We start from the raw sequence: 19,802 nt of genomic DNA on the forward strand, positions 1-19,802 counted from the left end.
CCATTCGCCTGTAGTACGGATGGCTCCGTGACGGCCACTTTGAGGCCTGTTGCACCTTGATCCCCTGTTGAAGCTTAAATAAGATGCTTGAACCTAAATGCACAGGCCAGACAGGTTGCTGACCTTGAATGTGGAGAAGGTGAGAAGGTGAGACCCCTCATAGGTAAGGTAAGGTATTACCGAAAAGAACCTGGAAGGCAGGCACACACCTGTAGAGGTGGCTCAGTTCTCTTGCACGTGACACTGACGCCACTGCCGCATGTCGCGCAAGGCGACTTCACCTTACATCATCAGCCTCATCAGCCTTGTGGAATCGCGTGCCTTTGACTCGATTTCCTCCCATCCGGCGTTATCACCATCACCTCTGTTCTTCACGCGCCGCGATCAAAATGTCAACTACCGCACCGGAGACCGCTGAACAAGCGCCCACGGCGCCCACGGCGCCCAACACGCAAGAGACGACAAGCGATGCCGCCGCTGCCCCAGCTGACGCCGCGGCTGTCCCCGAGGCAGTCGCGCCCGGCCCAGAGCCTAAGGCCATCACCCGCAAAGACATGTCTCTCCGCGAGTTCTTGACCAAGATGGACGACTATGCGCCCATTGTATGTCTTGGAAAAAGATTCGTGAGGGAACGAACATGGACTGACAGCTCTCACTTGCTTAGATCCCCGACGCAGTCACAAACTACTACATGACCAAGGCCGGCCTCCCCCCACCACCGCAGACCGACCCGCGCCTGGCGCGCCTGCTCGCTCTAGCAACGCAAAAGTTCATCGCCGATATCTCCGCAGACGCATATCAGTACAGCCGCATCCGCGCCTCCAACTCCAACGCGAATAACCCCATGGGCAACCTCGGTGCCGCGGCGGGATTCCCCATCCCGGGCCAACCCACAGGTCCAGCCGGCGCAAAGGACCAAAGTCGCGGAGGACCCCTCGGTATCCAGAGACCTGGCTATGGCGGCGGTGGACAGGGCGGCAGCCAAAACAGGACCGTTCTCACCATGGAGGACCTCGGCATGGCCGTCGGCGAGTATGGAGTCAATGTCAAGAGAAGTGAGTTTTATCGATAAGGGGGGAATTATCAAAGCAGCCGGGAGCTGCCAAAAAAAAAAAATTTGGGCTGGTGTACATATATCACGGCGTTGGACGGGCTTGGGTATGGCGTCTACGGGGTTTTACATGACCGGGAGCTTCGGCTTTGAACGAGCACTACGTAGAGGTGCTCGAAAGGTTACACGATATGGATATCCATAAACCTAGCAGAGGGTCGTCAACGGCACAAGGCCCCAAATTCTTATGCTACAGTGTATCGCTGGTATCTTGACAGTGTTGTACAAATGTTCCTCCACACCTTGACAGAGACGCCGTCCGGATGCTGCTAAACCTTGGAAAATCCCAATGACGCCCCCTCTTACATCCTGGACCAGATGAAGGGCTTTCTCGTCCTGCCAGTAGTTAGCTCCAAGAACCTTGATATGTTATGCAGGCGCCGATTCGACGTACGGTGAGAATTCTCCCAGCTTGTGACCGACCATGTCTTCCGTAATCGTCACGTCAATGTACGCCTTGCCATTGTAGACCTGGAACTTGAGGCCGACAAAGTTGGGCAGGATCGTCGCGGAACGGGCCTGCGTCCGGATGGGCACAACCTTCTGTCCGGGTACGGGGCGTACGATCGGGAGACTGTTCGCGTTAAAGCAGGGTCAGACTCGGGGGTTCGATTGAGGGGTGTCGTGAGGGGAGGGATTCCTTACGGGACGATGTGAGGCCCTACAAACGAGCTGTCAGTTCATCTCTTCAATTTCAACAGTATGCGCAATAGATGGATTGCTCACCCTTCCACACGGATCGCTTCAGAAGGTGTCGTGTTGGCTGCATCGTCGCAACTCCTTTTGCTTGTCTGGGATTGGTAGCTACTTCCTCCAAGTCACTCCTGGGCTGGGCTGTCGCGATGCTGCACGGGAAGAATTTCCGAGCTTCCAGAACTTGCTGGGTCACGTGGAAAGCCGGTGCTCCGTGCTTCGGATCCGACTCTATCTCCCGGATTGCTGGCTTAACTAATCACGGCTCACATCACTCAGTCGTAATTCGATTCTCGGCGAACAATCTACAACGGCTTAACTGCACCGAAAAGTTACTAAATCCGATTCCGTCTTCCTTCTACATGACCTCCACAAATTACTCAAGTCTTGTGTTCATCTGTCAAAATTAGTGAGTATTCTCGAGTTTTAGTCTTCGCATCATTTAGCGCTGCCCTCAGCGCATTCTCGGACGGCCGTTCCACATTGTTTCAGACGGCAACGGTGACGGTAAAGCAGGTCAGAGCTATCAGTCAACTTGTTTCTTCAACAGCAAACTCTGTTGAAACGACTCAGTCCAAGGTTTGTCGGTATTGCAGCACCCAAGGATCTCCCTGTTGGCCGACAATTCCCAAAGTCTACTGAGAGAGGGTCCGCAGGCCACAAGTCTAAGCTAAACAGCTTGTTCCCCTGATCTCATGCCTCTTATATCACGTCATTGCACTTGGAGCAGTCTCCTTTTTCTGCCAGCCGTCTCCTTGGATAGTCACGTCCTCTATTCGTAACCTTCTCGCGCCGTCGTCCCGAGTTCGCGGCTCAGTTTGGCCCCCTCGCAGCTCTCAAGTCCCATCTTGATGATCATTGTGGGGTTTGGCGATCCCTTAATTCCAGGTGCTATGTACACCAGTGACCACGCGGAGGGTATTCCCCCGGCGACTTGAAACAGCCAACTTTATTTCCCCCCTTTGGGACCAACGACACCTCAAAGCCTGTTAGCTAGCCGCGAGTCCGAGTTGCCAGTCACTGTCAGTCTCTTTCTGTCTGCTGTTAGCCTGTTGTGTCGCACTTTGCTTTTCTTGTCTCTCATGCCGGCACTTGTCACCCGCGGGAAATTTGCGCAAATACCGGAGCATGTCACCCTCCGCCACTCAACTGCCTGCCAGATTGTCCTAGATCCCTCTCGATGATGATGCCGTATATCCAAACAGGTCAGACTAAACCTGCACGCAATCTAACCCAGGCGGCAAACAAAAGCCCCCCTCCCCCAACTCTACGACAGTACGAAGCAGCCGCATTTTTCGGCATTCTCGGCATCAACGTAACCACGAACCACAGTCTGGCATCTGCAAGGTCCAAGGAGGTCCAGCACTAGGAGGGCCAGGTCCCGAGATCGTGCTCTTCCCTGCCGGGACTACCCCACACGGCACATCATCCATGCCAAGCAAGCTTAGTATGGTGAGGCTCGCCGCTTCCACGGGCTCCAGAATGTCCAGACTAGACTTTGAGAAGCAAAGTGACCGGCCCCCTTTGTTGATTGCGTTCCCTCTTTTCCCGCAAATCGTGTGGTATTTTGGTTGTATACATGGGACGGAGCAAGGGACTCCGTCATAATATTGTAGGGGGGTGACCTGGTGATTCTCCTCCAAAGGTTCGCAACAGGCAACTTTTCCTTTCGACAGTCCACTATGCGTCGGTACCGTTCTTTGCCATCCCATTCCACCCCCCTGAACTGTAAGCGAGAGACGGAAGAAAGAGGAGACGAAAGAGAGGAGAGATAGAGGGTCCGGGCCACGAGGATATAAAGTCTGCCATGCCTCGGAGCCACTCTGGGGTTGGTCTTGGCTTTTGCTTGGACTGCATCCGACCTTTTTACCTTCTTTTCTAGTCTAACCCTTTTCATTCCTTTCTTCGATCAAAAATCATGAAGTTTTCCAACATTGCTCTCGGAGCTGCGTCCGTCGCATCGGTCCTGGCGGCCCCCATCGACGGCGCCAAGGAGAAGCGCGCCGGCAAGTTTCTATTCACTGGTGTCAACGAGAGCGGCGGCGAGTTCGGTCAGGGTACCCTTCCTGGACAGCTGGGCAAGGAGTACACATGGCCCAACAAGACTGCCATTGATGTAAGACTGATGTCGAAACGATGAAGCGGTATGGCAGCTGACTGTGGGTTGGTAGACTCTGAGAGCCCAGGGCCTCAACACTTTCCGTATCGGAACGATGATGGAGCGTATCATTCCCGACAAGTTGACCGGCACGATCAACGAGACCTACTTCTCTGGCCTTGAGGATGTAAGTCGTGATGCCCGTAGATGATAGAAGTACGCATGCTAACCCTTTCGACGGCAGCTCGTCAAGGACGTCACCTCCAAGGGCTCCTACGCCGTCATCGACCCCCACAACTATGGCCGCTACTATGGCAACATCATCACCAGCTCCGCCGACTTTGGTGCATGGTGGAAGACGGTCGCCGCCCGTTTTAAGGACAACGACAAGGTCATCTTTGACACCAACAACGAGTACCACGACATGGACAACACGCTCGTCCACGACCTGAACCAGGCCGCCATTACCAACATTCGCGCGGCGGGCGCCACGAAGCAGAACATCTTCATCGAGGGCAACTCGTACTCTGGCGCGTGGCACTGGATCGAGAGCGGCTCCGGCGATGCTCTCAAGAACCTCACGGATCCGTCCGACTCGACCGGCAAGCTTCTCTTCTACGAGATGCACCAGTACCTCGACACGGACGGCTCCGGCACCAACGAGGCCTGCGTCAGCAGCACCATTGGCGCCGAGCGTCTGGCGGTCGCCACCCAGTGGCTCAAGGATAACAACAAGCAGGGCGTTCTCGGCGAGATTGGCGCCGGTGTCAACACTCAGTGCGAGACTGCTGTCAAGGGTGCCCTCCAGCACCTCGCGGACAACTCTGAGCAGTGGAGAGGTGTAAGTATTTTATTCTCAAAGGTTTCTCATGGTTTGAACACCGCTAACATCGAAATTCTAGGTTCTCTGGTGGGCGGCTGGACCGTGGTGGGCGGACTACATGTACTCCATGGAGCCTACGACTGGAAAGGCGTACGGAACATACCTCCCGATCCTCAAGAGCTTCATCTGAGGCTATTCCCGGGCTTCGGGGTGGATACGTGCCCCCCGATGGAGTGCGCATCGGCGGAAGTGGAACGTGCGACCGGCGCCACGTGATTTCCATGGGGGTACTGTTGCCGGAAGACTCAGCTAGGGACCTGTCTGTGGACATGGGGGTACTGCTGTCTGATGATTGTATTCTCAATTGTAGATATTGATCGTGGGTATCCTGGCCCCTGTCGTACATATCTGGAATATGAAAAGCCCAGTTTTCTTTCGTCTTTGCTATTGCAATTGTGGTGATCCGGGTGCATTTGTGGATTTGTGCTGAATGCCAAGACAACTGATAATTGCAACCATTTAGAGTCGGTTGATTGTCAACCGCAAAGCGATAGGTGAGATACATCTGACGCTAGTGTTGGTCTATCAGCGATGCATGACCAAATCTCAGCTGTAAGATGAGGCAAAATGGTAGCTGTCTCGATTAGGCAGGTGGTGGATATATCTGACAGGATTCCCCACGTTGCAATTTACGAACGTGTCCTCTGTTGGTGTCGCAACTTGCAAGTCTCTCAGTCCGAGTCTCCAGCAAGAGCACGCAACTTGCAAAAGCCTCCGATTTTGATGAGAATCCAAGAGCGGATGCGGGGAGTTGGACTTGCTACTCTCAAGACTCAGTGGCGTTTTCTCCAAGTTCCCAGCCACTGGATGCGTGGCATGTTGCCTTGGGCAGTATGTTGTGTTAGTCTAAGCACCTTTGCTTAGCTGCAGACAACTCAAAAGTTGCAATACGCCGTCTGGCATCATGTGCCTCGACGGAGACAATAGAGATACAACACTAATAGACAGATTGATGTCACTAGGACAATATTGTGGGAGAAAGAGATATCAAGCCATGTGATAGAGTTCCATGAGGCTCACCTATTCGTATATGCTATGAATACAGGCAGCACACGCATGAGGCACCCATGCATGATCCCAAAACGAAGACCAAAAAGAGTGCAGCGGAATGCTACAGAAACCGAGAGAGCTTTGGACTAAGAAATTGTGCCATTTTGCAATTCGCCATCCCATACACTGGGCCGCTGGACCCCGAATCGGACCGCTAAGTCCACTGACCACCTAGGTACCTACTGAGGAGACACCCACGTTCACTGCAGTGGTGCACAGCTAAAAAGGTACCTCGCCCAGGTGCCTCCACCTCCACCTCCACCCCCAGCCAGGCCCAAAGGAACCAACCAACCCACCGGACGGGCCCCGTTTCGACCACCTCACCCTCTCCGAGTTTCTTCCCCATCGCCCCCCCAAAAGACGCCCTCGCCCTCACGCGCTAGACCATACAAAAACTCGCCAACTCCACGCCGCGCCGTCCGCTCCTCTACATCCTGCCAGCCTCCTCTTCCTGTTATCCTCTTAATAAACTATTCAGCCCTCTCTCTCTCTCTCTCTCTCTCTCTCGCAACCTCGAGGTTCTTCGCCGTTCTCGTCCTCCTCTCCAATTCCTCCCAATTAAACTCGCAAACCGCCAAAATGGTCAGCCCTCAGATGTACGTTACCTATCCTTCGTTTGTTTTAGTCGCATCGAATCGCATTGCAAATCTCTGATTTCAATGTTTTCTTCCGCGACTAGAACAAAAGACGAATGTCAACTGACAATGCTGCAGCACCAACCTGATCATCATGCTCGGCATGGTGCAGGTCTCCCGCAAGGTCCCCTTCGAAGACCCCAATGTCCTGAACATGTGCCGCGCCGGTTACATTGCCAGCAACATCATCATCGCCATCATCTACCTTTACGTCCAGGCCCAGATTAACAAGAAGAAGGGTGCGTTGCTATATCATCTTCCTTGAAGGTTGCTGGAGCAGTCGCTGACAGATAGCAGACCTCACCACGCTCAAGTACGTCGAGCCCCCAGCGATGGGCTCCGCTGAGGAGGGCAAGCTCGTCACCACCACTATCCACGCCTACGACACCACCCAGCTCCGCCAGGCCTTCCGTTCCCAGGCCATGGGTATCGCCATGATGGCATTCATGCACATCTACATGAAGTACACCAACCCCCTCCTGATCCAGTCCATCATCCCCCTCAAGAGTGCTCTCGAGAGCAACCTCGTCAAGATCCACGTCTTTGGCCAGCCCGCCGCCGGTGACCTCAAGCGCCCCTTCAAAGCTCCCGCCAGCTTCATGCAGGGTCTCCAGAGCGGCCCTGCTGCCAGCGACAAGAAGGCCATTGAGACTGCCGAGCGTGCCGGCCGTGGTGGTGCCAAGGAGGAGTAAATGTCTGCTCGCTCTCGTCGCCCGTCGTAGTTGGTATTTTGGGGGGGGAACCGGACAGTCGGACAGTGAACAAATTATAAAATCAAAAAGGAGGGCATCATTGGTTACAGGAGATGTTTTCGGTTGCAGTCAAGGGGCGGTCGTATCTTCCCGTACCTACCTGGAGGCAATAGGAGGATGCGCTGGCACGAGTGGAAAGTAGATTTCCAACACCATGCGATCATCTCGAAATTGGAGTGGCAAATTCGTTGTCGTAGATGCTTAGTCTCGTCAAGATACAGTTCAGTAATCCGCACTCTGTTCGTTTTCGCACCATTTCCATCACGACAACTTCACTTTAATCCGACATCAAACTCCATATTATCTCCCCATCTTAGCTCCATTTCGTGCCCGACAGCTCCAGCTCCGCCACTTCCGCCTCCAGTCCCTCTCCTGCCACTTCGGTGTGGCTCGCTCGGTCGCAGCGGCAAGGCACGTGCGTTCGCGACTCCGTTAAGTACTTTCTTAGTAGTGACATAATCGTTTCCTCCAAAAAGTTGCCCCTCCGCGCGCGCACGCATCTTCACGTCTCCCACTTACAACCTTCATGCCCAACTTTCCATCTACACCACTAGACGCTCTAGATATCCCGAATTGCTTACAGACCGACAATCGCCATGGTCCGCCCGTCAACACCACCGCCGAACCCGGCAATGGCGCCGCTGCCCGCCAGAACCCCTCCAACACCAGCAGCAATCCGTCGCATGGTGAGTGAACGCTTCCTCGGGCCTCAACTTTCCTTGGACTCCCAAGACTAAACGAATTGCCCTCCGCAGGAAGAATCTCGCCTCAAAGCAAAAGCAATCCGCGACCGCCGCGATGCCGAACTCGCCGCTTCAGGCGCAATCCCTACGCCCAAAACCGCATCGGGCTTCGTAGCCACCAACGACGTCCACATCACCAACGCAGGTGCCTCCCAAGCGACAGACCTCTCCCGCAAACGCCCGCACTCGTCCATCTTAACGACAAATCCTGCGGCAGCCACAGGCGCAGAATCACATCCGTCAACGAATCGCGATGCTCGCGACACAAACGCCGCCCCGCGCCCGGCGCGCAACTTTGCCAAATTCGTCGATTACAACATGTCCGCCATGACAGACACAAAAGGCGGCTTCCTCACCGCAGAAGACGATCCGCACAACACGGCCCTCGTGCCCAAAGTAAAACCCGGCGGCCCACCCCAGGAGGAGAAACCAAAAGGCATGACCTCGCAAGAATGGGAACGTCTTCAACTCCTCAAGAAACTCCGCCGCCAGAAAGCTGGACCTTTTGAGCCGGGCCTCAGCGTCCTCGCCGACGCCACCATGCGCAAGAAATGCGCCGACTGCTCCTCGTACGAAATCGATTTTGTCTGGGACGAGATCTTCGGCATCCAGGTCTGCAACGTCTGCAAGGACAAGCTTCCCGAAAAGTACTCGCTCCTCACAAAGACGGAGTGTAAAGAGGACTACCTCCTCACCGACGAGGAACTCAAAGACGCCGACCTCCTCCCACACCTCTCGCGACCCAACCCGCACAAGTCGCACTGGCACGACATGATGCTGTTCCTCCGCTTACAAGTGGAAGAATATGCCTTCACCACGAAATGGGGGTCCGCAGAGAAACTTGACGCAGAGTTCGCCAAGCGCGAAGCCGACAAGAAGAGGCGCAAGGAAGCCAAGTTTAGGGATAAACTCAACGATCTCAAGCGCAAGACCAGGACCGAGGCCATTCGCAGACAGCAGGCGACCACAGCCGCCGGCGCGGGGCCGAGAAAGTTTGGAGACTCTGTCGGCGGCGGGAAGCACGTTCACGATTGGGGTCGAGCGGTTGAGAACGAGGAGGGCATGACGGTGAAGAAATGCAACGGATGCGGCATGGAAGTCGAGGAGTTGGAATTCTAGCACAACGTGCTTGGTGTCATGTAGCAAGACCTTCTTTCTTCCTTCAAAGCGGCGACGGCAAACGTTGATTTCCATGACAATGAATCCTAATACCCAAAATCATACAATCATCTATTCTCTTCACCCCTTAAAAGCTATATACGAAGAAAACCGAGACCGCTGTCCAGAGTCCACTAGACAACAGGCAAGGAAAAGGGGGGGGTTGATTTGGTTCGGTTCGGTTTGGTGAAGTGTGAATGAGGGTATCGACGTGTGATGAACAATAATGATGCCCCAAGTACAGTATTACAACAGGACGCGGATCGGCCGCGCCAGTCCGCGCCCCTTATCCTATTCCATTCATCCCCTCGTTTTCTGTTTCTTCCCTATTCGGCCCGAGAGCCCACTGCTGCAGCCAAAATGCCCCGATAGTCTTATACTTCATGCCCAAAAAAAAGAAGTTGAAAAGAAAAACGTCCCAAAACACCCACTTCTTCTTCTCTCATGCCTGGACACAATCAGCTCGGAGAGCAGGCCATCTTTTCAGACATCCATCCCATAGCAAGTAATGACCCAAAGACGACGCCATTTCAACGGACGCTATGCTGCTGCTGTTGTTGTATATTTTTCTTTCCTCCTCTCTCTTTCTCTCTTTCGGCCCAAACCTCCGCCGTCTACCGCGCAAATACCTTGACCACGCCATCTCCACCACCGCTGACGACCCACTTGCCGTCTTGACTCCAAACGACAGAGCAGACGCCTTCGCCGCGCATGATGCGGTGACTCGTAATCTCCTGCGTGCAGGATCGCTTCTCGAGACTCCAGAATCGCAACGAGGCATCGTGCCCTGCGCTGACAAGCTCACGGCCGTCTGGACTGAGTGAAAGGCCCGAAATCGATGCCGGATGTGCCAGCATGTTGTAGGTACATTGGCCTGGGCATTCAATCAGCATTTCATTTTCGCACGCATTCGACTTTCGTGACTTACCGCTGTTGGCATCGAAGAAGCGGACGAACCGGTCCTCGTGTCCAGAGATAATGACGCCCTCAACTCCAGATCCTGCCATGGATCTGCCTCCGCCACCGGTTGGCCCACCGCCGGCACTGCTATCATCTTCGGACAATCCGCCCTGGGACTGTTCCAAACCGACAGTTGTCGCAACGACAGCATTGACACTGGTGTTGATTGAACCGTCGTATGTCTCAGAGCTGTCCATTGTACCGGTTTGTTCACCTGTCCGGGTATCGTAGACGAGTATGGCTGCGTCGGAGTAAGACACGACAAACGTGTCACCGCTAGGGCTGAGGGAAGTGATGCATGTAGGGCTAGCATCAGAGCCATCCGGCCTCTTGATGTTGTGAACGAGCGTGTGGTTGAAGGGAGAGCTCGATGCCATATTGGGCTGCGGAGTACTCGAGAAAGCACTTCCAGAGCTCATCGAATTACCGCGGACGCGGCCTCTGCTGCCCGTTGGACCGGCTCTATTCGTTCCCGGCTGAGGCGAGGTCAACTGAGGTGGTGCACTAACGGACCACAAACGGACAGATCCATCGGCACCGCCAGATACGAGCAGGATGCGATCGGGGCTTCCATACTGGCTGTTCTGACCGAAGACAGCACCAAGCGTGGTCGGCAGCACGCACAACGCCCAGACGGCGTCAGTGTGGCCCTCGAGGGTAGCCTTGGGGTCGACTCTTCCACGTTCCCATACCCTGATGGTGGCATCCTGACCACCGGAAAAGATCCAGCCGTCACCTTGCGCGCGGCCACCGGTGGAGAAGTTTGGCGAGGGCGACCAGGATGTCAAACAGAGCACGCCTCCGGCATGGCCACGATGAGAAAAGTTAGCTGTCACATCGAGATCTGACGCAGCATTGGTCTGGCCGTGGTTGTCGGCACGGGGAATGTGGAACCGCTTGATCATGCCATCATCGCCTGCTGTGCAGATCTCGGGTTCTCCAGGACTGCCACCGCCGGAGAAGATAACGGTGCGCACGGTGTCCAGATGGCCTCGCAGTCCGAAGCGCAATTTGAAGTTGCCCGTCTCGGCCTTTTGAGCAGCCGAGTTCAACGACAGCTCATGGTCCGCACTGCGTCTACGCGACATTGATCCTTTGCGGCGATGAGAGCTCGGTCCACGGTTGGGCGACTTTGGAAGGCTGTCTGCAGTGGGAAATGCGTCGGTATCGGGCCTGTTGGTGATGTGTTGTAGAGATTGTGACGAGTTGCCATCAGCGAATGATCCGTCGGAGAAATCCCAACCGTCGGTCTCAGGAGCAGGTCGGCTAGGTTGAGATTCTTCCGTTGGTTCAACGCTACTGATGGACTCAACGGCATGGCTAGGCCGTTGCATGTTGTCGTCGAGCATACGGCCAGTCGCCGACATTGGCTGAGGCCATTCGGTACCAGCGGCGTACATGACAGGAGGTGCAGGCTCCTGGGCCGGGGGCGGAATTTGCTGTTGGTGGTGCTGTTGCTGTGGTTGATGATGCTGCTGCTGCTGTTGTTGTTGCTGTTCGACAGGTTTGACTTGGAAACTCGTTGGTTGACTTCGCTGCATCGGGGGTGCATGGTTGGGAGCGGGAGGGGGGCGGTTGGCTTCACGGACGTGGTTTTGCGGCACAAGAGACGATGAAGCAAAGGGGAAGGGCGGCTCCTGGAATGGCTTACCGCCAGGTACGCCAAACGGCTCGCCTTCGCGCAAGTCTTCCAGTATCGGGAGAGGGGGTGAATCCCGTGGGGGTAGAGGATTCGCCGGGGTAATCATCAGATAGGTGAACTCAGCCTGGCACTGGTCCAGGAAAGACTTGAGGTCGGCCCGTTGCGATTCATCGTCGGCTTTATCCACGTCGAGTTCGCCACCATGGGCATCGTATGGCTTCTTGGAGGAAGCTGCATGATACTGTTAGCTGATGCTCCATCACGGATTGAGGCGAGGACTCAAAACTCACGTCGAAGCTTCTCCTGGACCAGGGCAGCGCGATCCTTCTCGGCCTTTACAGCGTCGTCGCCTGCTTTGGAACCTCCCTTCAGCTGTGTAGCCTGGTCTTTAACCTTCTTCTCGAGAATGGCGACGTATTTCTTAAGTGCCTTTTGAGTTGCGTCGGCCCTTCTCGCCTGACCTTCAAGGGAAGCTATCCTCGCCTTCATCTCCTGGCGGTCAATCTCCCAAGCATTCCTGTCCCGCTCGTGACGGTGCCATTCGGTTTGGAGGAAGCGCATAACACCTGAGACGCAGCGTAGTTAGTACGAAAGAATGAAGGTATTCCACGATTGCGTAAAGCAACATACCCTGCAGCGTATACTCGGTCGCATGAGGCTGATTGCCACCGTTGCCCTGCAACGCGCCGCCCATTTCGTTTCCTCCGGGCCCGCCCATGCCGTTGCCTACGTTCGACCCCATACCCGGAACCACCTGCCAGCTCATACGCGCGCAAGGGGGGACTGGTCCCCAACGGGCAGCTCAGCACTGCTGTCAAATGTGGGAGGAGGTTGATGTGAGGTGCAGGAATCGTCTCGTCGGTAGTCGTCAAACTGTCGGGATGGGTTCTTTCTCTCGGGTCGTCCCGCTAGGTGCAGCAGTCTGCGCGCCTTTGTGTCGTCTCGAGGTGATGACGGTGCGTCGTCGTTACATCAGACGAGAAAAGGCCAAAGGTATCAGCGGCGACTCGTCGAGGAGCTGGCGCAGCGGTCTTTGCCGTCGTGGTCGTCGTGTCGTGTCGTCGTGAGGTGTGGAAAAGGTGGTCGTTAATCCAAATCCAGGTCCAAAGCCCCTAAAGCGGTGGTCGGAGCTGTGCTTGTGCTGTTGGCGTTGGCGTTGGCACCCCTGGTCAATTCAATTGGAGCTCTCTGCCCGTCTGTCGCGTCGGCGTCTGTCCGTATCTGTACTCTGGACGGTCGGGTGTACCTGAGAATGCTGAGGTAAGGTACTTTGGAGTGAAAGAGTCGATGTACCTCGCTGGGAGTGGGAAGTACACTTTGTCAAACGCAATTGGCCGAGTCGAAGGGGCGGAGAAACTACGTGTTGGATGGCTATGTTTTGATGCAGTAGGAGTTATTCCCCCAAGAATATGGAAACTTTGGTATGATGAAAATAGGCACTTTGGCTATAGAAGTGGCAGCAAAGATTTCGGCGTCACTTCACTTCACTTGAAATAAATTCGCGCTGTTGAGGTGGGTTAAGGTACCAAAGGTTGGTTCTAGTTGCTTTTCTCTGAAAGACAATGGAACCTAAGCACCAACAGCAAGAGCAAGAGCCAGCAGCCGCTGCCCACCTCAGGTGCTTCGCTCTCCCGTCACCTGTAACCTGTGACCTGCCTGTCCTGTCTGGCTTTGAGGTTCCTTCCTCTGTTCAAACTTCAAGGTAGGCGGGTACGTACCTGACTTTACTGGCTCCTGCGGCCACAGGGCAGGCGCTGTGCTGTGCTGTGTGACTCGAGCTTTCCCCCCCAAAAAAAACTTGAGCACAGGTGTCCTGCTCTTGCCGCCAACCACTTGTCCAATCAGACATCGTCCAAGAGGGTGTGAGGCTGTCAGGCATCAAGCCCTGCAAACATGCAAGGTTCTGCCGCCTCTTCAGGGGCACAGGCCACATTGCTATATCTTGAGGATTATGTAACACATTGAATCTGGTCCTGATACGCCTTCTTATCTGAGGTGCGGATAAGGTAATCTGCTAGTACCGTATGCTCCCATTGCTTCCATAAGGTAGGCAGAGACGAGAAGGACAAGCTTGACTCCTCGCATCCTCAAAGTCTAGGTGTCCGATGGACTTGGGTTGAAGACGCCGGTGTGTTTGGACTGATTCAATATCTAAGACAGACCAGTCTCCGCATCATGGCAGGCAAGCACCCTCACATTCCATTTCACCTCATATCATGTACACAGTCACACAACCAACACACCAAGCTAGATCACGCCTTCGATATTCCTGTCTAAGACAACGAGGTAACGTCCCAATGGAATCATCCAACCCCAAGAATACTACAGACTCTGGGTCGACGTCCAAACGCCCTCGCTCCCAAGCCTTGTTTTCTTTTTGGTTCGTCCCAACACCCAAGCGTACCCCTTATTACAACGGAAGGAAAAAAGAGAAAAGAAAAGTTTTGGGAATCTTGTCCACCATCCACACGCAGATCCATTGGAGCCCAAACTACTCCCTTCGCATGCCTGAAAATACGCCTCCCATTGAAAAACGTATTCACAGTCCCCATTCTTCCAAATGCCAAAGAAAACGCAGCCATATGTGCACTGAGGTATCGACCGTCGGCTATCTTGCCCACCCATTCTTCAAAAGACGCATCTCCTCCACATCGTACCCATGCCTCGTAGCAAGGCCATCCTGCAAACGTGTATGCTGTCGAAATGTCTTATGTACTTGATATCGTCATGTCGTCATCGGGCCAGGTGTGAGAGATTTTCACTTTCAACTGTCTGCTTCCTAAGCGTACTGCTGCTCGTCCTGGCAGGCGTCAATCACCCGCTTCGCGTTAACAATGATCTGCGAAAGATTCTTGAGAACTGGGTCGTTGCCCGAAGTGCTGCTAATGCGAACGAAGAGACCCTCGACGCGGGCCACCAGCATACCCATAATTTTTGGTGTAACCGCACGAGCATCGCCATCCTAAACATATGTTAGCAGCAAATCATGGAAACTAGCATTAGAATTACTAACCATTTCGCCGAGCGAGACCTGAAGGCTGTGCACAACCATCTCGAGCCAGGCGATTCTCTCGCGAGTGTATGACTCCAGGTTCAGACTGACCGTAGCAGTTACGGTCAGGAGAACGAGATGCGGCAGGTTGCGCACAAACTCAGGGCTGTACTTGGACATGTACTTTTCGAACACTTCTTGCTCACGGCCAGACTGCATCCAGCGGACGACGGCCTCCTCGGCTCTGCCCTCCTTCATCGGCTGGTTGACGACAGCAATGCGAGCTTGGAGGTCGGCATCGTACTCGTTGTTGGACTTGGCCACCGTGAGAGCCTGAGAATGGCCGCTGTAGCTCATGGAATGCTGCGATGCCCTGTCGGGACTCTGCAGGTTGCTGTAAGCCTGGCTCTGCATGTGGCTGGGAACCTGACTGGGAACTTGGCTGACAACAGAAGGAGCGTAGGAAGGAGCTTGCTGGTGATGCGGCACCTGTTGAGGCTGCTGTTGCTGCTGTTGCTGCTGCTGGGCCTGGGCCTGCACACGAATCATCTGCTGCTGGAACTTGAGGAACTCATTCTGGAACTGCTCCTGGGACGCCGCCATGCTGGAGATCGTGCCAGTAAGACGAGTCACGATGGCGGACAGCTGATCAACCTTGTTGCTTTCGGCGAGGCGCTGAGCGTTGAGAGTCTCCATTTCAGTGCGGTGCTGTTTCTGGAGTTCGCCGGCCACGCGCTGGCAGGCCTGGGTTGCCATGTTGGTGAAGGAGGGGCCCAGGCGAGAGGTCAGAGTGCTCACGACCTCTTGCTGGACGTTGGCCGCCACCGTAGCCCCGACTCTGTCTGAGATGGCCTTCACAAAGTCGCCGTTCTGCAGCGCGTGCTGGGTCGCGGAAGGAAGGGCCTTGTGAATTTCCTTCTGAACAGAGTGCGAAACTTGGTTGTTCATACTCTTGGTGAACTGGTCAGAAACAGCCTTGCCGGCAACGTCAGCAATAGCGGGGATGACCGCATTGCTGAACTGTTCCTGGATGAGGGCCTCGAGGACCTTCTGGGTGTTCTCGTTGAGGACCTCCGAGACCATGTTGAGGAGCTTGAGCTGGCGGTCGTCAAAGTCGGCCTCGCGGGCACGCAAACCCTCGTCAATGCGGCCGTGGAGCGTCTTGAACGACGAATTGAGCAAGTTGTTGAATCCGTTCTGGAGGCGAGTCTCCATGCTGCTGATTGCTGATTCGACAGACTCTTGGGTGATGGAGTTTGAGCTAGAGTTGTGGCCGGAAGACTTGCCGGAGTCCTTGGAGTTGTTGTTGTTATTGTTGCTGGAAGGACCAACACGGGGTGAGCCATTGGTCTGCTCGTTGCCGGCGGCAGCCGCGGCAGCCGCTGCGGCAGCAGCTGCAGCTGCAGCCTTCTTCTTGCGGCTCTTGCGCTCCTGCTTCTCTTCTTTGACAGGGGCGGGAGCGGGAACGGGCGTCTCCTCCTCCTTTGACTCCGCCTTGGCGATCTTGACTGGCGTGACAGACTCGGGACCGCGGCGAGGAGCATTGTCATCGTGAGAAGGCGTGGTCTGCAGAAGGGAGTCCTTCGCAATGTTGCGAGCCGAAGGGTGGGCACCTTCGGCATTCTGGTGGTTGGGCTCAGCGGGCTGGCTGGCAGGGGGCTTCAGCTTCGAAATAGTAACGACCCCGGCGTCAACAGCATCAACGGGTGCCAGGACCTTGTTGTCCTTGGTCCAGCCGAGCTCGGCTTGCTTGATCAAAAGACATGCTACTCCCTTAGAGTGCATGGCGTAGAGCTCAAATAGAGTCGGCTCGTCGGTCTCCTGAGCCATGGCGGGGTTGCAGAGAATGTCGAGACTGCGCAGGATGCCACGGTTCGCAAACGAGTACTCACGAACACCGCTGATAACGGCAGTCGAGTCGGGCGCGGGGATGGTGGTGTCCTGGGCAACCAGACGCTGGATGTACTCCACCTGCGAGACGCTCTTCAGGTTGTACTTAGGAGCCGAAAGGTGCGCAAAGTAGATGGAGTTGCGGGTAGGGTGTCCGATTACGAGCATACCAGTGGGGGGGTGGTACATGACGCTGCAGACGGCGTCAGACTCCTTGGTGTGGGGAAGGTTGAACTCCTGTACAGGTTTGCCGAGCGCGAGATCCCAGAGTTGCAGAGTGTGATTCTGCTTCATTCCAATGATCATGTAGCGCAGAGCGCAGCGCTTCTGGTACGGGCGAAGCTTGTCAACAAGGAGGACGGATGTAGGCCACGCCTTTTCGCCCTCGGGAGTGCTGGTGAGAGTCATGAGAGGCTCCTTCACCTCAAGTGAAGTGTGGGCGGGAATGGGCGCACGCGGGTCGCTGCCCTCCTTGGCGGCGGTCAGGTCACGAACGTCCCAGAATTTGACACGTCCAGACTTGTCAAGAGACACTATCACGCTATCGTCCTGACTGAACGTGAAGTCTTTACCGGCCTTACCAGTATTGATCTTCAACGAACACTGCTTAGCCAATCTCTCCGTGTCGACGACGCGGTCGTGGCCAGGCTTGAACAGGTTGTTCTGCATGATGTATGTGGGCCAGATGATGTTGATGGACTTGCCGCGGCCAACGGCGAAGAACTCGGGGTGGATGGTCGAGGTGCGAGCACGGGTCTTGAGAACACCGCCAGGGGCATCGCCACCTTCGTGGGAAGCCATAGGAGGCAGAGCGAAGCCGTACTGCTCAGGATGGGCGTCTTCGATGTGGTCCTTTTCGCCACTCTTAATCTGGACCCAGTAGACAGTTCCAGTGATGCCAGTGCCAATGATGGCCTCGCGATGGATGCCCGTGTGGTCAGTGGGAGTGACGGACATGGCGACATTGAAGATGCGGTCCTTAGTGTCGGTGAAGATCTTAGCGTCCTTGCCGTCGTCTTGCCTAATGACGCGGAGACCGCCAGCCTTGGACATGCCGTAGGCCATGTAGTTCTCCGTAGCGGTGTAGAGGTTGCGGTCGATCTGGTCAAACTCTTTCTTGAGACGAGCAATATCCATGATGGCTTCGTCTCTGAACTGAGGTCGAGGCTCGGTAGCGCTGTCCTGCAGAGCAATTGAGATCCAAGGCTTCATGGGGAAGTTGAAAACCTTGACGGGAGCGGGAGTTTCCTCCTCGATCACCACAATCTCGTCCTGGTCGGCGCTCTCCCAGCTGTCTGCAACAGCATGGCTCGCAGCCTCCTCGATGATCTCGCGAACCTCCTCAGCCACCTCGGCAGAGACAACCTTTTCGAGGAGGTCTCTATTCTCCTCGCGTTCGAGCTCCTTCTTAATGGCTTGAGCAGCATGGTGGGCGCTCTCCTCAAACTCCCTCTCGGTACGAGCGGCCTCCATGTCTTCAAGATCCTGCATGTACTCTGGCCGCGACTGCTCTTCCTCAGCGCGGGCCAGAGCTTGCTGGGCCTCGTAGTCGGCTTGCTGTGCAATATCGTGAATTGCTTCAGAGACTGTCTCCTTGTTCTTCTCGGCAGAGATGCTCGCATACGAGGCAGTTGAGCCAGGCGTAGGGTTGGCTAGCTTGTCTGCAGGGGAAGAACCGTGTCCGAAGCTGTGACGAAGGCGCTCGGGGCTGGCGAGGGGGCTGCGATGCTCGTTGACGATGCGCTTAGACTCGCTTCCATGATGGGAGTGGTGGGAGTGGTGAGAGCTCGGCGAGTCGTGAGCCTTTTTGAGGATCTGGAAAGCCGGACCAGCAGGTGACTGGCCAGACGACTGAGGTGGGGCGATTCCCGAGATGGAACCAGTCTTAGGGGTTCGGTTGTGCGGCGAAGTGATTTGAGAGTCGTCGAAGCTGCTGCCGTTGTGGTTGGCATTATAGCCATACTGCTGCTGGTGCTGGGCGACGTGGAGATTCGAATCTTGGGTGGGAGGGAACGAGTAGGTGCCATAGTTGCCGCTCGATTGAGCGTAGCTGTTGGGGTCGTACTCGAATGAGTTGGAAGCCATTTGGGACAAGTTGGGAGCTTGTCCAGCTTCAGCAAGCACCCTGTGAAGGATGTTTTCGCCCGCCTGAGGGGGGTTGGAACGGGTGGACTCGGACAGAAGCAAGTCATTCTGACTAGGCTTCGGGCGGTTCAGCAAGTTCAAGAGATAGGCGCGCGTATCGTCGGGGGGCGACGATGCGCCAAAAGTCGAGAAGGAGCCGTTTTGAGGCGGCTCGGGACGCGACTCCTCGCCATCGTGAGCTCCTTTCATCAGAGCGGCGAGCAGGCCGGTAGGGTCGGCCGGGGCGCGGGCGGGTGCGACGATCTGCGTCGGAATAGACGAAGGCATCGACGAGTCACGGCCTTGCTGATGAGGCTGAGGCTGAGGCTGTGACTGGTGGGGCTGATGCTGCAACTGTTGATGCTGGTGATGCTGCTGCTGCGGTGATTGTTGGTAGTGGTGCTGCTGGGCCTGCTGCTGCTGGGGAGACTGTTGCTGCTGCTGCTGCTGCTGCTGATAGCCTTCCTGGCGAGCCTGCGCAGCCGACGCACTTCCGACACCGCTGAACTTGAGCAAATTCAGCAAATTGTTGCTGCGATCGCCGTTTGAGGGCATACTGCCACCAGGGGGTGTCGGTGCTGGGGGCATGGGAGACACCATGATGGCGCCCGGAGGTGTGAGAGATTTGGGGAAGGAAAAGAGGATGCAGAGAAGAGAGGCAAGGACGTGATCCGACGAGGGAAACGAAGGACAATTGACGAGCAGGCCCTTCCGTCGTTACACGAAAATGTGTTGGTTTTCTTGCGAATTGAGGTTTTGAGGGAGGAGGAGGAGGAGGGAAGGGGAACGGTGAGGTGAAGGTGAAGGTAGGTATGGGATATCGAAAATAAATTTTGGGACGGAGAATGGAAGGATGGGAGAGGCTGGCAGCGCTGGAATTCCTGAGAGCCCAACCTAAAGGCGGCACAACCCTGTAGCGCGCAGAAAGAGAGCAAGGAGCAAAGAGCAGGGGGGTGACGTGGTTGAATTTTGAGAGGAAGGAACGCCTTCTGAGGCTTGGTGTACCTTACAAAGTACTTTCTGTGCTTTTCCCAGGTGGTCTGGACGGAAGCAACAAAGGCCCGGCGCGTC

At 55.4% G+C, this 19,802-nt stretch overlaps 8 protein-coding genes across 8 annotated transcripts; 5 read left to right on the forward strand and 3 right to left on the reverse strand.

The window, feature by feature from the left end:
- The first annotated feature begins 182 nt into the window (after window positions 1–182).
- Window positions 183–1,300, forward strand: BDP55DRAFT_683530 (transcription initiation factor TFIID 23-30kDa subunit-domain-containing protein). Its single transcript, XM_060576344.1, has 2 exons — window positions 183–602; window positions 665–1,300. The coding sequence occupies exons 1-2, from the start codon at window positions 390–392 to the stop codon at window positions 1,070–1,072; spliced, it is 621 nt and encodes a 206-aa protein (XP_060422887.1). The 5' UTR covers window positions 183–389; the 3' UTR covers window positions 1,073–1,300.
- On the reverse strand, window positions 1,301–1,983 carry BDP55DRAFT_683533 (37S ribosomal protein S19). Its single transcript, XM_060576345.1, has 4 exons — window positions 1,838–1,983; window positions 1,757–1,772; window positions 1,506–1,685; window positions 1,301–1,447 (listed from the first exon to the last, which is right to left on the reverse strand). Exons 1-4 carry the CDS (start codon window positions 1,878–1,880, stop codon window positions 1,414–1,416), a joined length of 273 nt encoding a protein of 90 aa, XP_060422888.1. The 5' UTR covers window positions 1,881–1,983; the 3' UTR covers window positions 1,301–1,413.
- Window positions 1,984–3,722: 1,739 nt separating this feature from the next.
- On the forward strand, window positions 3,723–4,915 carry BDP55DRAFT_565851 (cellulase; the record flags this gene model as incomplete). Its single annotated transcript, XM_060570458.1, has 4 exons — window positions 3,723–3,920; window positions 3,976–4,089; window positions 4,147–4,743; window positions 4,805–4,915. 4 exons carry the CDS (start codon window positions 3,723–3,725, stop codon window positions 4,913–4,915), a joined length of 1,020 nt encoding a protein of 339 aa, XP_060422889.1.
- A 1,499-nt stretch (window positions 4,916–6,414) lies between these two features.
- On the forward strand, window positions 6,415–7,162 carry BDP55DRAFT_698569 (phosphate transporter; the record flags this gene model as incomplete). Its single annotated transcript, XM_060577786.1, has 3 exons — window positions 6,415–6,431; window positions 6,549–6,709; window positions 6,768–7,162. 3 exons carry the CDS (start codon window positions 6,415–6,417, stop codon window positions 7,160–7,162), a joined length of 573 nt encoding a protein of 190 aa, XP_060422890.1.
- A 457-nt stretch (window positions 7,163–7,619) lies between these two features.
- BDP55DRAFT_403875 (DNA repair protein) lies at window positions 7,620–9,217 on the forward strand. The gene is made up of 2 exons (XM_060567316.1): window positions 7,620–7,908; window positions 7,978–9,217. The coding sequence occupies exons 1-2, from the start codon at window positions 7,819–7,821 to the stop codon at window positions 9,082–9,084; spliced, it is 1,197 nt and encodes a 398-aa protein (XP_060422891.1). The 5' UTR covers window positions 7,620–7,818; the 3' UTR covers window positions 9,085–9,217.
- A 520-nt stretch (window positions 9,218–9,737) lies between these two features.
- On the reverse strand, window positions 9,738–12,419 carry BDP55DRAFT_638117 (WD domain-containing protein; the record flags this gene model as incomplete). The annotated part of the gene is made up of 4 exons (XM_060573069.1): window positions 9,738–9,997; window positions 10,052–11,956; window positions 12,016–12,291; window positions 12,356–12,419. The coding sequence occupies 4 exons, from the start codon at window positions 12,417–12,419 to the stop codon at window positions 9,738–9,740; spliced, it is 2,505 nt and encodes an 834-aa protein (XP_060422892.1).
- On the forward strand, window positions 12,324–12,902 carry BDP55DRAFT_403825 (uncharacterized protein). The gene has a single exon (XM_060567315.1). The coding sequence runs from the start codon at window positions 12,442–12,444 to the stop codon at window positions 12,790–12,792; it is 351 nt and encodes a 116-aa protein (XP_060422893.1). The 5' UTR covers window positions 12,324–12,441; the 3' UTR covers window positions 12,793–12,902.
- A 1,602-nt stretch (window positions 12,903–14,504) lies between these two features.
- Window positions 14,505–19,331, reverse strand: BDP55DRAFT_734359 (uncharacterized protein; the record flags this gene model as incomplete). The annotated part of the gene is made up of 2 exons (XM_060580200.1): window positions 14,505–14,687; window positions 14,739–19,331. The coding sequence occupies 2 exons, from the start codon at window positions 19,329–19,331 to the stop codon at window positions 14,505–14,507; spliced, it is 4,776 nt and encodes a 1,591-aa protein (XP_060422894.1).
- Window positions 19,332–19,802: the final 471 nt, after the last annotated feature.

Source organism: Colletotrichum godetiae (genome assembly GCF_030913485.1).
Source record: "Colletotrichum godetiae strain CBS 193.32 chromosome Unknown BDP55scaffold_78, whole genome shotgun sequence".
Lineage (NCBI taxonomy): Eukaryota > Fungi > Ascomycota > Sordariomycetes > Glomerellales > Glomerellaceae > Colletotrichum > Colletotrichum godetiae.